The 17,259-nt window shown below is 44.2% G+C and overlaps 1 protein-coding gene across 3 annotated transcripts; it reads right to left on the reverse strand.

Annotated features, from left to right (window-relative positions):
• Nucleotides 1-1,254: 1,254 nt before the first annotated feature.
• LOC115175153 (dihydrolipoyllysine-residue succinyltransferase component of 2-oxoglutarate dehydrogenase complex, mitochondrial) lies at nt 1,255-16,296 on the reverse strand. 3 transcript variants are annotated; one of them, XM_029734380.1, is made up of 15 exons: nt 15,936-16,296; nt 11,784-11,817; nt 11,162-11,204; nt 10,921-10,922; nt 10,694-10,757; nt 10,515-10,570; nt 10,002-10,112; nt 8,648-8,777; nt 8,420-8,502; nt 8,132-8,229; nt 7,731-7,861; nt 7,257-7,330; nt 4,936-5,019; nt 3,728-3,895; nt 1,255-3,520 (listed from the first exon to the last, which is right to left on the reverse strand). In XM_029734380.1, the coding sequence occupies exons 2-15, from the start codon at nt 11,808-11,810 to the stop codon at nt 3,386-3,388; spliced, it is 1,206 nt and encodes a 401-aa protein (XP_029590240.1). In that variant the 5' UTR covers nt 11,811-11,817; nt 15,936-16,296; the 3' UTR covers nt 1,255-3,385. The 3 variants fall into 3 exon arrangements, with proteins under 3 accessions (XP_029590240.1, XP_029590239.1, XP_029590238.1); XM_029734379.1 differs by having other exon boundaries at nt 10,683-10,757; XM_029734378.1 differs by having other exon boundaries at nt 8,648-8,776; nt 10,004-10,112; nt 10,683-10,757; nt 10,858-10,922.
• Nucleotides 16,297-17,259: the final 963 nt, after the last annotated feature.

Below are 17,259 nucleotides of genomic sequence, written 5' to 3' on the forward strand. Positions count from 1 at the left end.
GGATTTTTAAGCCTTGAGACATGGATTCTGTATGTGTGCTATTCAGAGGGTGAATGGGCAAGACAATAGATTTAAGGGCCTTTTTAAATGGGGTATGGTAGTAGGTGCCAGGCGTACCGGTTTGTGTCAAGAACTGCAATGCTGCTGGGTTTTTCGCGCTCAACAGTTTCCCATGTGTATCAAGAATGGTCCACCACCCAAAGGACATCCAGCAAACTTGATACAACTGTGGGAAGCATTGGAGGCAACATGGGCCAGCATCCCTGTGGAACGCTTTCGACAACTTGTAGAGTCCGTGACCCGACGAATTGAGGCTGTTCTGAGGACAAAAGGTGTTCTTAATGTTTGGTATACTATGTGTGTACCAATTGATTCTTGAAGAATACAACGTATAAATGCCTTGTTAGCATAGTTCAACTGTCATACCCCAACAGAACCCAAACTACACTCTTGTTTGTAAAAATAAAATGGCAGAAAACAACAACTATAGCCTCCAAAACATTGTTAAAGACCCCATGCAGTCTTTGTAATTGTATTATTTATTCATCACTGTATGTCTAATAAATCACTGTGTATGTTAATTTCAGGAACATTTCCCTGAGCCTCCTTTGAGCCATGAAATGCTCAGTCTGATTGTGTGTGCGTTAGGAAACAAATTGGAAGATATTTCCATACACAGCCCTAATTGGCTGATAGGACGGTCTAGAGCCCACCCCCTTTACCCAGATGAACAGTCATTGGTCTATTATAATCAGATCACATTGTGAAGTCATGACGTTGGCCAAAAGTTCCATCCCACCTGAACAGGCTGAAATTCCAGGAACGTTTTTTCCCTAACCAGTTCTTAGACAAAAAGGGCACGGCCATCATTTTCACAATTTGAGAGTGTAATTTTAACGTCATAGTGTGGAAATATATTTTTTAAAAACAGGTAAATATATATTTTTTTACTACTCTTCGCCTTTAAAAACAATTTGAATATCATCAATGGTGAGTCCTTGCATCCATAGCTCTGTCTATGTATTTGAGTGGGGTTAAATTTCTCCAGCCTTCTCTCAGTTGTTTACCAAAATAATGTTTTTTTTGGGGTGGGGGGGGGGGTTCTGCTTTGTTATTATTTGAACTGCAGATGCCCCTTTAATTACACCCCGTTACCAGTCCACTAAGAGGGTAGTCACGCGGTCTGGTTGACTGGTTCCTCATAAGGTTTCTTCCTTTTCCTTACGAAATAAAGAGTCGACACCACAACACCGATAAAAGCTCCCAGTTTTATTGCGCAACGTTTCAACCCATGATGCATCTGTCCTTTATTTCATGGTTATTTTAATGTTTTTTTTATTGTTGTACCCAGCACCTGCATGTTATTGGATGTTTGAAACCAATCTGCCTTTTCCTTGTTACTGTACTTCTGCTTTCTCTACTGGGGGGGATCCATGTAGGGAAAACTATAAATACATCAGATAAAATCAGAGAGGAGAAGAAAAACCCAAGACGAGAATCTGTACATAAAACTCTGGGATGTTTTAAATGGGTTTCCTTTAAATTAGTTACAAGTAGTGTATACAGCACATAGAGAATCTGCTTCCTGGGTTCAACGAAGATCATGAAAAACAATTGTGCATGCTGCTAAATTGTGCGACTTGAAGACTGAACCAAAACACTGGCCTGGGTGTTACACTGCATGTTGCCTTGTCATGGACTGACAGAACTATCTCTAGAGGGGGAAGGAAGGGAAATGGTTTCTCTCAGTCATCCCAAAGAGGCAGGAGAAGTTCCTGCAACGGGGGAAGCCAAGAGACTAGACATCAAGAGGTGACCCTTTAACCAACCCCCAGGAATAGAACTGTCAAAACACAGAGCCATGACATGGGACAGCCATACAGAACAGAGTCATGACATGGGACAGCCATACAGTACAGAGTCATGACACGGGACAGCCATACAGAACAGAGTCATGACATGGGACAGCCATACAGTACAGAGTCATGACATGGGACAGCCATACAGTACAGAGTCATGACATGGGACAGCCATACAGAACAGAGTCATGACATGGGACAGCCATACAGTACAGAGTCATGACATGGGACAGCCATACAGAACAGAGTCATGACATGGGACAGCCATACAGTACAGAGTCATGACATGGGACAGCCATACAGTACAGAGTCATGACATGGGACAGCCATACAGAACAGAGTCATGACATGGGACAGCCATACAGTACAGAGTCATGACATGGGACAGCCATACAGAACAGAGTCATGACATGGGACAGCCATACAGTACAGAGTCATGACATGGGACAGCCATACAGTACAGAGTCATGACACGGGACAGCCATACAGAACAGAGTCATGACATGGGACAGCCATACAGTACAGAGTCATGACATGGGACAGCCATACAGTACAGAGTCATGACATGGGACAGCCATACAGAACAGAGTCATGACATGGGACAGCCATACAGTACAGAACCATGACATGGGACAGTCATACAGAACAGAGTCATGACATGGGACAATCATACAGAACCATGACATGGGACAGCCATACAGAACAGAGTCATGACATGGGACAGCCATACAGTACAGAGTCATGACATGGGACAGCCATACAGAACAGAACCATGACATGGGACAGCCATACAGAACAGAACCATGACATGGGACAGCCATGCAGAACAGGCGATTTAGAATGGACTTCATCTTGTCCGACTGAGCAATTCTTTAGGCTAGAATGATAAAAACACGTATTTGGCGTTAATAAATCGGTAGCATGGAGAGACTCCATTTACAGCTGATTAAAAAGCCCTCTGGGTGCTAAGAGGATCGCCGTAAAATCATGACGCTTTTTTTTGGCATGTGACCATTTCTTGATGTAAGTGCTTTGAATGGAAAAGTCTAATATTGAGACAGATCAAACCTGGTCGGTTCGTCAGAGAATCAGTGATACATTGTACGACGTTGAATCAATCTGACATTTCAATCTGAGCAAAAACTGCTGAATGAAACCAACTAATAATAAGTGAATAATCTTAACATGAATTTCTCTCTTAGCCTCAGTCCCATATCTGTTTGTGTCTTTCAGCCAGCTATAATGTCTTTGTCACAGAAACAGATCGAGGACTCTCTCTTCAATCTAAAGTAAATAACAATGGATTTGGCTGTCGCTTGTTTTTTTGGGATGGGTTGGTTTTATACAGATGCCGAGCGATGTTTTAAAAAAATCGCTGGGGGTGTGTTCAGCAGGCCACAACGTTGTGGAGCATTATATACAACGAGGGAGTCACGACAGTTCTATTCACAACACTGCTATTTGTAACGCTCGACAACGTTAGTGCCTACTGAACGTGGCCCTGCTGCAGTGATGGAAGGTTGGAATCACATGTCGAGCAGAAGAAAGCGGGGATCCTCCACCACAGACTTGATTTTACGTAGGAAGGTTACGGCCTCTCTGCCGTCGACCAGCCGATGGTCGTAGGTCAGAGCCACATACATCATGGGCCGGATCTCCACCTGATTGGGGGGGAGGGGAAAGAAAGAAAGAAAGAAAGAGAGAGAGAGAAATAACTATACAGCAGACATTAGAAACAAACTGTTGATTAAAATGTATAAAATTTGCCTTCGGCTTCAAAATAAAAAATGTCCAATTCAACTTCTGGATGGAGATGAATTGAACTTGTTGACATACAGACGGGAAATGCACTACCGGGTGAGACCCACCTTGCCGCCGATGGCCACAGGCCTGTCGAAGATACCGTGCATGCCCAGGATGGCAGACTGGGGTGGGTTGATGATGGGCGTGCCGAACATGGAACCGAACACTCCTCCGTTACTGATGGTGAAGGTCCCTCCGTCCATGTCCTCCACAGCCAGCAAATTATTACGAGCCTGGTGGACAAAAACACACAGCAGTCAAGCTTGGTCATTATTCAATGCCATTTGTTTCATTGATTTTCTTGAAGAAATTCTTGCCAGCTTTGATCACAAGGTGATGTCATCATATTGACGTTGTGACAAAACGAATCAAATCAAAACTTTATTAGTTACCTGCGCCGAATACAACAAGTGTAGACCTTACAGTGAAATGCTTACTTACAAGCCCCTAACCAACAATGCAGTTTCAAAAATTACAGATAAGAATAAGAGATAAAAGTAACAAGTAATTAAAGAGCAGCAGTAAAAAAATAACAATATATACAGGGGGGGTGCGGGTAGAGAGTCAATGTGCGGGGGCACCGGTTAGTTGAGGTAGTATGTATAAGGCTCATCCTCAAAGTTCTCCACAGCCAGCTCACTGTTACGAGCATGGAGAAAACACAAGGGGGTCAATGGCCATGTCTCAATACTTTAAATTTGGCTTTCCATAAATTGGATGGAGTAAATGGCCATGTCTCAATACTTTAAAATGGCTTTCCATAAATTGAATTTAGTAAATTGCCATGTCTCAATACTTTAAAATGGCTTTCCATAAATTGAATTTAGTAAATTGCCATGTCTCAATACTTTAAAATGGCTTTCCATAAATTGGATTGAGTAAATGACCATGTCTCTTCAGTCTAAAACGGTTCCCTAAATTGGATCAAGTTGGCACTTTGGGTTGAATCTTTTTTGTTTTCACGGATCTCCGCTAAACTTCTTGGTGCCGTTTATCACAAGGTGACGCAATCATCCTCTGTGCCTCACTTGGTAGAGCATGGTGCTTGTAAACATCAGGGTTGTGGGTTCGATTCCCGGGACCACCAATACGTAAAATGTATGTACGCATGACTAAGTTGCTTTGGATAAAAGCGTCTGCTAAATGGCGTATGTTATTATTTTGTATAATTATCATTGATGTGACCAAAAGTAAAGCACAACCTCATGAACTGATGTATCGTCAGTGGATTATAGTGAGACTCATTCATCCCATTCAGACAAAGCTTTGTTACCTTCTCTCCCAGACCGTTGATGGTTTTCTCAATGTCAGCAAAGTTCATGGTCTCTACGTTGCGAATAACTGGTACAACCAGTCCCTGGTGAAGAGGAGCACATATACAAGCAAAGGACGCAGACCTGTGTGGTCAAAACACCAACAGAACCAACCAACCAACCAGACACAACCAACCAACCAGACACAACCAACCAACCAGACACAACCAACCAACCACAACCAACCAACCAACCAAAACCAACCAACCAGACACAACCAACCAACCAACCAACCAACCAGACACAACCAACCAACCAACCAGACACAACCAACCAACCAACCAGACACAACCAACCAACCAACCAGACACAACCAACCAACCACAACCAACCAGCCAGACACAACCAACCAACCACAACCAACCACAAACCAACAACCACAACCAACCAACCAACCAGACACAACCAACCAACCAGACACAACCAACCAACCAGACACAACCAACCAACCAACCAACCAACCAACCAACCAACCAACACCACAACCAACCAGACACAACCAACCAACCAACCAGACACAACCAACCAACCAACCAGACACAACCAACCAACCAACCAGACACAACCAACCACAACCAACCAGACACAACCAACCAACCAACCAACCAGACACAACCAACCAACCAACCAGACACAACCAACCAACCAACCAGACACAACCAACCAACCAACCAGACACAACCAACCAACCAACCAGACACAACCAACCAGACACAACCAACCAACCAACCAGACACAACCAACACAACCAACCAACCAGACACAAAACAACCAACCACCAACCAACACAACCAACCAACCAACCAGACACAACCAACCAACCAGACACAACCAACCAACCAACCAACCAGACACAACCAACCAACCAACCAGACACAACCAACCAGACACACCCAACCAACCAACCAGACACAACCAACCAACCACAACCAACCAACACAACCAACCAACCAACCAACCACAACCAACCAACCAACCAGACACAACCAACCAACCAGACACAACCAACCAACCACAACCAACCAGACACAACCAACCAACCAGACACAACCAACCAACCAGACACAACCAACCAACCAGACCAACCAACCAACCACCAGACACAACCAACCAACCAGACACAACCAACCAACCAACCAACCAACCAACCAGACACAACCAACCAACCAACCAACCAGACACCAACCAACCAACCACAACCAACCAACACAACCAACCAACCAACCAACCACCAGACACAACCAACCAACCAACCAACCAGACCCAGACACACCAACCAGACACACAACCAACCAACCAGACACAACCCAACCAACCAGACACAACCAACCAACCAGACACAACCAACCAACCAGACACAACCAACCAACCAGACCAACCAACCAACCAGACACAACCAACCAACCACCACCAACCAACCAACCAACCACAACCAACCAACCAACCAACCAGACACAACCAACCAATACAGACACAAACCAACCAACCCAAACCAACCAACCACCAGACCACAACCAACCACCAAACCAACCAACCAGACACAACCACCCAACCAACCAACCAACCAGACACAACCCAACCAAACCAAACCAGACACAACCAGACACAACCAACCACACACAACCAACCACCCAGACACAACCAACACAACCAACCAACCAACCAACCAGACACAACCAACCAGACACAACCAACCAACCAGACACAACCAACCAACCAACCAACCAACCAACCAGACACAACCAACCAACCAACCAACCAACCAACCAGACACAACCAACCAACCAACCAACCAACCAGACACAACCAACCAACCAACCAACCAACCAGACACAACCAACCAACCAACCACCAGACACAACCAACCAACCACCAACCAGACACAACCAAACCAACCACCAGAGCACAACCAACCAACGAGACACACAACCAACCAACCACAACCAACCACAACCAACCACAACCAACCAGACACAACCAACCAACCAACCAGACACAAACAACCAACCAACCAGACACAACCAACCAACCACAACCAACCAACCAACCAGACACAACCAACCAACCACAACCAACCAACCAACCAGACACAACCAACCAACCACAACCAACCACAACCAACCACAACCAACCAGACACAACCAACCAACCAACCAACCAACCACAACCAACCAACCAACCACAACCAACCAACCAACCAACCAACCAACCAACCAACCAACCAGACACAACCAACCAAGAGAAGACAGAATGTATAGGTCACATATCCTTTGTGCCTTACCTTGGGAGTGGCCACAGCCACGCTGATGTCGACATAATCCCTGTAAACGATCTCTTTGGTTGTATCGTCGATCACTGGGAAGAGCAAGAGAACAAATATCAATCATTTTCCACTTTTTACTTCAATAGCATTACCGTTTCAATCCAATCCAATGCATTCTGGGCTCTCTGGCAAAGACATTTGAGTTAGAAGTCTCAAAGCTATTATGACTTGATGTGTATAAGCTTCTTCCTATAAACAGAAGACCCTAACATCATCAAATCCAGTTTACTTTAACATGTAACCGTTGAAATAAGTGTCTGTGGTGTTGGAAGCAGAGTTAACAATTGGGGGAATTTTTTGTTGTTGTTGTAAATTCCATAGTTTTCTAGAAATCCTGGTTCGAGAATTCCAGATTTCCTGCTTATTCCTGGAATTTTCCAACTAGGATTTCTGGAAAACCTTAGTTGGGAGAAAGACAGAGAGAGTCTTAACCTCCGTTGACAGAAGGCTGGTCCATGAGAGCGTGGGCTGAAGCCTTAACGAAGGCCGACATGAAGCCAAGCTTGATGTTATGTCTCTTCAAGAAAGCATCTTTATGGAGCTTCCTCATCTCCTGGATGTTGCTACAGAGGGAGGGGAAAGAAGAAGCGTTAAAGCAGGCTGTGTCTGTAGGAAGCATCTTTATGGAGCTTCCTCATCTCCTGGATGTTACTGCGGGAGGGATTACTGTAAGAGGACTGGGTCGTTCTTTGGAAAACATGCCATTTTGAAATGTCTATGTCTTATGCATCTGTATGGTGGCACGTGCATCCGTGAAACCACTGGGCCTTCTGGGACGAATAAAGTGATATTGTATTGGACATCAACAGCAGCATTGTGTTGCATTGTCTCACCTCATGTCTATCTCGTTGAAGGTGGTGAGCATGGCACAGGTCTGCTGAGCCTCCTTCAGTCGCTGGGCGATCCTCAGCCTCATACGATTCATCTTTACCTGGACGAATAACGAGACAAAAATCGGTTGGTTGGTGATTGGACGCATCTGTTCATTTCTTTTCAATAAACGAGAGCAAGACACTTCTCTTGGTTTGAAACCAGCCTACGGCTTTATCCCTGCTATTTCATCTCGTTCTGTCAGTATGGGAGTGTTGGCCTGAAGCTGGCCTGGTGTAGAGAGGTCGTACTCTGCTCTCTGTCCTGGCCCCGTGGACTGCCGCTGGTGGTACTGCTGCTGGTTGTACTGCAGCAGTGGGCTTGACCGCAGAAACTAGATAGAGAGAGAAAAAAGAAGACTTTATTAAGCAAAAAAATATAAGTTTAAGTGAGACCCCATCCCCACTTAAATGTTTTAATCATTCTACTAAAGTTAACATGAATGAAATGTTTGTTTATAACAGCAGCTGACGACATACCAGGTTTGGCTTGTGCTGCCAAGGAGGGTACGGCGACAGGGACGGCGGCCAGCGTTTGGGGAGGGGCAGCGGCGGATGCTGCAGGGACCTCTGCTACTGGGGCGGCAGTGGCTTTGGCTGCTGCTGCAGCTAACCAGAGAAGAAGAGACATTCAGATCTAGCTACAGATTGCTACACCAGAGATTGTTGGTATCCATTATACTGGCCGTTCCAGGTTTGCCTATCTTTGTTCTCCATTCTGGCCAAACATGCATCTACTAAAATCTCTGTGTCCATTTGCAGGCGGTGCGTTTGAATTAATTAAAATAAATACATGTTTTTCCATCTTGTCTAGTTCAAATCTTCCCTCATTGATCGAGAGAGGGGAGTGGGGGGTGTGGATTCACTTGTCTCAATGACTCAACACGACACACATCAGCTACTGCAGCGACTGAAATGACTGCAACACTTAAAGAGCTGCAGTTAGTTTCAGAGTGGATGACAAGGAATAAGTTAGTCCTAAATATTTCAAAAACTAAAAGCATTGTGTTTGGGACAAATCATTCACTAAACCTCAACTAAATCTTGTAATCAATAATGTGGAAATCGAGCAACTTGAGGTGACTAAACTGCTCGGAGTTACCCTGGATTGTAAACTGTCATGGTCAAAACATATTGATGCAGTAGTAGCTAAGATGGGGAGAAGTCTGTCTATAATAAAGTGCTTCTCTGCCTTCTTAACAGCACTATCAACAAGGCAGGTCCTACAGGCCCTAGTTTCTACCTTCTTAACAACACTATCAACAAGGCAGGTCCTACAGGCCCTAGTTTTGTCGCACCTGGACTACTGTTCAGCCACAAAGAGGAACTTAGGAAAATTGCAATTGTCTCAGAACAGGGCAGCACGGCTGGCCCTTAAAAGTACACAGAGAACCAACATTAATGATATGCATGTAAATCTCTCCTGGCTCAAAGTGGAGGAGAGACTGACTTCATCACTACTTGTATTTATGAGAGGTATTGACATGTTGAAAGCACCGAGCTGCCTGTTTAAACTACTGGCACACAGCTCAGACACCCATACATACCCTACAAGACATGCCACCAGAGGTCTCTTCACAGTCCCCAAGTCCAGAACAGACTATGGGAGGTGTACTGTACTACATAGAGCCATTACTACATGGAGCTCTATTCCGGTAACTATTAGGTAACTGATACAAGCAGTAAAATCAGTGTACCTCCTTTTTTGATTCTACAAGGCCATCAGACTGTTAAACAGCCATCACTAGCACAGAGCGGCTGCTGCCTACATACAGACTTGAAATCATTGACCACTTGATGAGAGATAAAGATGGAGAGGGGGGGAAGAGAGTGTACCTCCTTTTTTGAGTTTGAAGAGGGGATTCCCGGCCTCTACCCTCCCTCCATCTGGCACCAGGAGCTCCATGATCACACCGGCCGCCGGAGATGGCACCTGCAACGAGGTCTGAGACAAAACGCATTCTTGTTATCAAACCGTACACACAGTTAGTCAAATTACAAAACATACTACGTTCCAGTATTTCATAGCTTGACTTTTCTAAATATCTGATCATCAATGACATCATAAGACTAGGCCCCTTTTTTTCTCCACTTCCTGTCTGAATGACGTGCCAAAAAGTAAACTGCCTGTTACTCAGGCCCTGATGCCAGGATATGCATGTAATTGGTACCATTGGAAAGAAAACACTTTGAAGTTTGTAGAAATGTTAAATTAATGTAGGATAATATAACACAATAGATACTGTAGGAGAAAATCCAAAGAAAAACCAACCCGGGAAATGTTTTAAACAGTTAAAGGCTATATTGTGTATTCCTATATAATGTGACTTCTTAGTGTTTACAGGACCTTGTCAGTCTCGATCTCACACACCACCTCATCCTCTTTCACTGAATCTCCAACAGCTGGAAAAGACCAAAGGAAGGTATTACTGTCCTGCACAAAACCTAGAATGCAACAAGATAGTAAACATGAGCCGAGTGGATTTTCCTGAGACCCCTTTCAAAAAAAATCTACCTTTCTCCCACCTGACATCCCCTTCTGTGATCGACTCAGAGAACGGAGGTGTGTTGACGGTGACAACTTTCTCACCTGATCAAAAAAACAAAACAAAGATGTCAGGCAGATTTGATTTAAAACAGTAACTTATTTAATACACAGAGAAAGACTAGAGAGATGTTTGAATACATACTACATGCTACAGATGTCTTGAAGTATCTGATGTGGAAGACAACAATTGATGACGGAGACTCACGTCTAAAACACAGAGGAAGAAAAGATGTTTATTATGTAGCAGCCTATAAACTAGCCTATGAAGTAGCCTCTTGTAAAACAAGAGGGTTTAAAACCAGTGCATCGCCCATTAAAAGACTCTCAAACCTAATTATTGAAACAAACATTTCCTGTATCAAAACAAAAATGCATGCGAAACCTTTGTTCATCAGCCTGAGGCCAAACATACTGAGATAAACTCAGGACCAAGAGAGGACACTTACAACTGAATGTTCCTGTAGACGACCCTGTTGCCAGTGGAGAGGCCTTCAACGACATAACAGGAGAGAGAGAAAGAGAGAGAAAAAATTGAGTGGGAGAGAGAGCAGAAGAGAAAAGAGTGAGAAAGAGAGGAAGAGCGAGGAAGAGCGAGGAAGATAGAGTGAAAGAGGGAGAGCGGGGAATTGAGCATATTATTATTATTAGTATCATCAACAAAGTGGTAAACACTTGAGTCAGTCTATTCTTGAGAACACTGGCTGTATTACTACATTGCTTGATGATGGGGATATTTATCTACTTACAGGCCTTACAGTGCTCTTTGATACTTTAATGGACATTACAGTCATCATCCATACAGAGCATGTTTTTATCAGATTTATAAACCAGAATAAAGGCCCATCATCTTCCATTAGTCATGGGTGGGCCGTGTTGATCTGGCACAAAACAGAACAAAAAAAGGACTGAAAACAGTTAAGGGCTTACCTGGAAGGGCTTACCTGGACTTGTCTAAAGAGGGAAGCTTGTTTTTGTTACGGTGTGCACTAACAAAGAGGTCCTTGTAACGCTAAACCCTAACGACCTGAACAGAGAAGGAGAGAGAGAGAGAGAGAGAGGCCTACTCACCTGAAGCAGTCCTTCCAGCCAGCACATTATTACCCTGAAAATAAATTGTTCAAGGGAGAAAGATAAATATCCTGTTTAATTCTCCACTGGGCTGCTTCAGAATCAATAGTCCTAAATATTAATCAATAGTCCTACATATTAATCAATAGTCCTACATATTAATTCTGTGTGTGTGCTTCCATGAAGTTTCCTTTGAATCTGTAGCAGTTGAGGCACATAGCATACAGCGCCGTTGTGTTTATATCCTATAACGCCCTCCCAAAAGGACTATAAAGGTTTCCCCACACCACCTCCTATAGACCCCACACCACCTCCTATAGACCTAACACCACCTCCTACAGACCCCGCACCACCTCCTATAGACCCAACACCACCTCCTATAGACCCAACACCACCTCCTACAGGCCTAACACCACCTCCTAAAGACCCCACACCACCTCCTAAAGACCCTGCACCACCTCCTACAGACCCCGCACCACCACTTCCCAACACCACCTCCTATAGACCCAACACCACCTCCTACAGACCCAACACCACCTCCTATAGACCCAACACCACCTCCTATAGACCCCACACCACCTCCTATAGACCCCACACCACCTCCTATAGACCTAACACCACCTCCTACAGACCCCGCACCACCTCCTATAGACCCAACACCACCTCCTATAGACCCAACACCACCTCCTATAGACCCAACACCACCTCCTATAGACCCCACACCACCTCCTAAAGACCCCACACCACCTCCTAAAGACCCCACACCACCTCCTAAAGACCCCGCACCACCACTTCCCAACACCACCTCCTATAGACCCCACACCACCTCCTACAGGCCTAACACCACCTCCTAAAGACCCCACACCACCTCCTAAAGACCCCGCACCACCTCCTACAGACCCCGCACCACCACTTCCCAACACCACCTCCTATAGACCCCACACCACCTCCTATAGACCCAACACCACCTCCTATAGACCCCACACCACCTCCTATAGACCCCACACCACCTCCTATAGACCCCACACCACCTCCTATAGACCCCACACCACCTCCTATAGACCCCACACCACCTCCTATAGACCCCACACCACCTCCTATAGACCCCACACCACCTCCTATAGACCCAACACCACCTCCTATAGACCCAACACCACCTCCTATAGACCCAACACCACCTCCTATAGTTATAGGTGGCAGGTAGACTACCGGTTAGAGGTTTAAAGTCTGTATTGTGTCCTTGAGCAAGGCACTTAACCCTAATAATGCTCCAGGGGCGGCGTACTACTATGGCTGACATATCCGGTGTATGTGACGACAAAAACATATTTTTTTAATAGGACTATAAATATCTCCTATAGACCACAAACAGATTTGACGTCAAAGGGTAAAGTTCAAAACCACAAAAGAACTTGGGGTGCGTTCAGTTCAACGGTTCACTTTTCCACAAAACGGTGCAAATTGCACATCATTCTCAAACAGCTTTTCAGGTGTGTTTACTCCCATTTTGTGGATGTGGCCTGATCCGTATATGGGTGAGACAACTTGAAATCTCCAAACTTGTGCAGCACCCCATATAACAACAGTTATCTGGGTCACCATAAAAGCACACTGTATTTCAACTGGTCGTTCAGTACAGTAACGTTGACGTTGAATAAAACGGTGCACTCCGTCCTGAACGCACCCCTGCTTTCAAATCAAATCAATAGTTAATTTGTCACGTGCGCCGAATACAACAGGTGTAGTAGACCTTACAGTGAAATGCTGAATACAACAGGTGTAGACCTTACAGTGAAATGCTGACTAACAGGCTCTAACCAACAGTGCAAAAAAGGTATTTGGTGAACAATAGGTAAGTAAAGAAATAAAAACAACAGTAGAAAGACAGTGAAAAATAATAGTAGAGGCTACATACAGTAGAGGCGCTACATACAGTAGAGAGGCTATATACAGTAGAGAGGCTATATACAGTACAGAGGCTATACACAGTAGAGAGGCTATAACAGTAGAGAGGTTATATACAGTAGAGAGGCTATATACAGTAGAGAGGCTATATACAGTAGAGAGGCTATATACAGTAGAGAGGCTATATACAGACACCGGTTAGTCAGGCTGATTGAGGTAGTATGTACATGAATGTATAGTTAAAGTGACTATGCATACATGATAAACAGAGAGTAGCAGCAGCATAAAAGAGGGGTTGGGGGGCACACAATGCAAATAGTTCATGGTCACTTAGCAGATGCTCTTATCCAGAGAGACTTACCGAAGCAATTAGGGTTAAGTGCCTTGCTCATGGACACAGATTTTTCACCTGGTTGGCTTAGGGATTTGAACCAGCAACCTTTTGGTTACTGGCCCAATGCTCTTAACCGTTAGGATACCCGTAATAACATGCAGGAGTTCAATGCCACAGACCTGACAGATAATCAGTGAGTCACCTCCGATACACGTTCTCCCCCTCCGATACACGTTCTCCCCCTCCGATACACGTTCTCCCCCTCCGATACACGTTCTCCCCCTCTTTCCTTCCCCTCCGATACACGTTCTCCCCCTCCGATACACGTTCTCCCCCTCCGATCCCTCCGATACACGTTCTCCCCCTCTTTCCTTCCCCTCCGATACACGTTCTCCCCCTCCGATACACGTTCTCCCCCTCTTTCCCTCCCCTCCGATACACGTTCTCCCCCTCTTTCCCTCCCCTCCGATACACGTTCTCCCCCTCTTTCCTTCCCCTCCGATACACGTTCTCCCCAACTTTCCTTCCCCTCTGATACACGTTAACCCCCTCTTTCTTGTTATGTATTGGCCTTAGGCTTAGCTCTGATCAGGCCATTGACAACAAACTAGTTTGGCAATGTGTGTTTACTCAAACGGGGAGCTAGAATAAACCCTCTTCGGAAAAGTCATGTGTGTGTCACAGTGTTTAACACAAACACCTCAATCAAGTAGCTAATGATTTATCATAGGCATAGAAATCTGACTCTTCTCTTAGCTATCTGGTAGTGGGTCAGTGTGAAATATTCAAAGAGTAGCTAGCTATAGTTATGCTTACACTGGCCAAGGCATAGGTTAGGTTGTGTAAGTTGGTGTAGGTGAAAATAGGGGTTGCAGAGATAGCTGAAGACTCGCTAAACTACACACAAGGCTAGTTCATGCATGGCATGACAAGGGCTATTTCTAACATAGGTTTCAAACAGAGGTCAAGCTGTAAAAATGGACGAGAAAGTCAAATGTACTGCTAGCTGGGTAATAACTCGCTTCAGTCTGTGCATGAGAGTTGTGGCTCAAGTGTGTCTTGACAATGATATGAATGTGTATAGCTAGCTAGCTAACTAACGTTGCTACCTAAGGCAGTGGTTTCCAACCAGGGGTGCTTGAGAAAACTGATGAGACCATAGGCTTACTACAGTAAAATGCATATGCTTACTACAGTAAAATGCATATGCTTACTACAGTAAAATGCATATGACGGGGTAGGCTACCTCAGGGGTACCAACCGGGCAGAGCAAACTTCAGTTGGTGGTACAACAACCGAAAATGCTTGGGAACCACTGACCTAAGAAGGCATTAGATCCGTGTTTACATGCCTGACAAGTCACACTCACATCCGTAACGTTAGTTAGCTAATAACATAGTTCATTTGGCTGGTTTGTTAGCTAGCAATCTCATGGTAGCTAGGCTAGCTAACTAACTAGTTAACCGGCAAAGCCATGCTAACGAACAAACTTGACCCCAGAGTTAGAAAAACCATAATGCTAGCAAAACTAGCTAATTAGTTAGCAAATACGCTCCGAATCGCTAGCTAGCAAGCTAACGTTAGCGTCACCGATTGAACTAACATTAGTTCTCTGTTCGATCTTCAAATAATTCACTTAGCTAGTGAATTGTACTAGTGATATTCCTACCAACTATGCACAGCTAGTTATCCAAATATGTATATTTCATAAATATAGTTTATTAAAAGGGGAAACGCAAGCCATTTCCTTAGCAGTTTAGCTAGATACGGGACAAGTGGTATTCTGTCCTTGGGTTGGGGGCTAAGGCCTATTCCCCGGTAGCTAACGTTACGGCCTTGGGGAAGAAAAAAAGACCTTTCCCGAACCCAACTATTCGGTACACGTGGAAATTGAATTGTTATTTCTCTCCTACCTGACTTAGAGCAGACAGAGAGCGCCCAAGTATCCTGCAAAGACATCTGGAATGCGATAACATAGCGGTCAACAGCGGTGGCTAAACCGACCAAGGAAGCAGTACGGAAGTTCAGAAAACCTGGACCTCGGCTCATGGCTAGAAAGGATCCATCTTTTGTCAAATAAACGTCAGATTTTACTTTTCGTAGCAGCAAATTAGGAGCATTTACGCAGTGTGTTAATAAGAGAATTGACGTGGCAAGTTTAGGATCATAAGGTTAGGGTTAGATGAAACGGTCTATTTTTGACGTTCATTTGACAAAAGATGGATCTCATCTAGCTATGACTGCTGCCGACTGCCCCGACAGGAAAGAACGAGGGACAAACCAATGTCGTTTTTATGATAGGAGAGATAGCTCATCCCAAATAAATGATGTACAACTAGACAGTCCACAAGTCCAGAAGGCTGCCTTTTGTTGTCTAAAATATTGAACAAACCTTTAAATAAGGGTTTAATTTACTGTATTATTGACTATATGTTTGTTTACTCCATGTGTAACTCTGTGTTGTTGTATGTTGTCGAACTGCTTTACTTTATCTTGGCCAGGTTGCAGTTGTAAATGAGAACTTGTTCTCAACTTGCCTACCTGGTTAAATAAAGGTGAAATAAAATTGCTTTAGAGGCGTATTAATTCAATCGTCTTGGGGTTTTATGTGACCAATGTATGAAAAGAAAATGCGTGTGTGTAAAATGGTGGGGGGGGGAACAAAAATAAGAACCTCACTTACATACTTTCTACATGCAAAATTGACATAACATTTTCCAAGAAATGTCGGATGTACTTGTCTTTCATCCAGTTCCCACAGAGGCAGTAATGGTACGTGCTAATTTATATGAGTTTGATTTAATTATAGGGTGCCACGCCCCCTCCTCATGTGGATTGATTGTGGATGAAATACAGTAACCCTGTTTATAATAACCCTTCTCCCCTGTGGCAAGCATCATTTCAGCTCTCCTCTCTGGACAGCTACTGGACGCCTACATTCACTCAGAGCAACTGGTATGCAGGCATCCTTTTTTTGTTTGTTGTTGTCGGTGTTTGTGGAGTCTTTGGAAGTAGACACGTGAAAAGTAGGCACTAGGCTGCAACAAAAATCTTCTCAACATGCTCATTTAAAGTAAGTGCGCAGATATTCATGTTTTTTAATTTTTATTAAAATAAATAGTGTGATTAGATTTGATCAAATTAATAACAGATATTTTCGTTTGTGTCTTAACTTGTCTGCTGCTACTTTGATATATTGAGCGTTTATATTTAAAAAAAAGAAAAGGCTCGTGCCAG

The sequence above is a fragment of the Salmo trutta genome, chromosome 35, assembly GCF_901001165.1.
Source record: "Salmo trutta chromosome 35, fSalTru1.1, whole genome shotgun sequence".
NCBI classification, from domain to species: Eukaryota; Metazoa; Chordata; class Actinopteri; order Salmoniformes; family Salmonidae; genus Salmo; species Salmo trutta.

Bases quoted from the DNA above. Each gene is read 5' to 3' on its own strand.
- LOC115175153 (XM_029734378.1), bottom strand. From the start codon at position 15,998: ATGTTATCGCATTCCAGATGTCTTTGCAGGATACTTGGGCGCTCTCTG. The intron at 10,113-10,514 runs GTCCTGTAAACA...GTTTTGTCTCAG, and splicing joins GTGAGATCGAGACTGACAAG to ACCTCGTTGCAGGTGCCATC. The intron at 8,230-8,419 runs GTACGACCTCTC...TTATTCGTCCAG, and splicing joins GGGCCAGGACAGAGAGCAGA to GTAAAGATGAATCGTATGAG.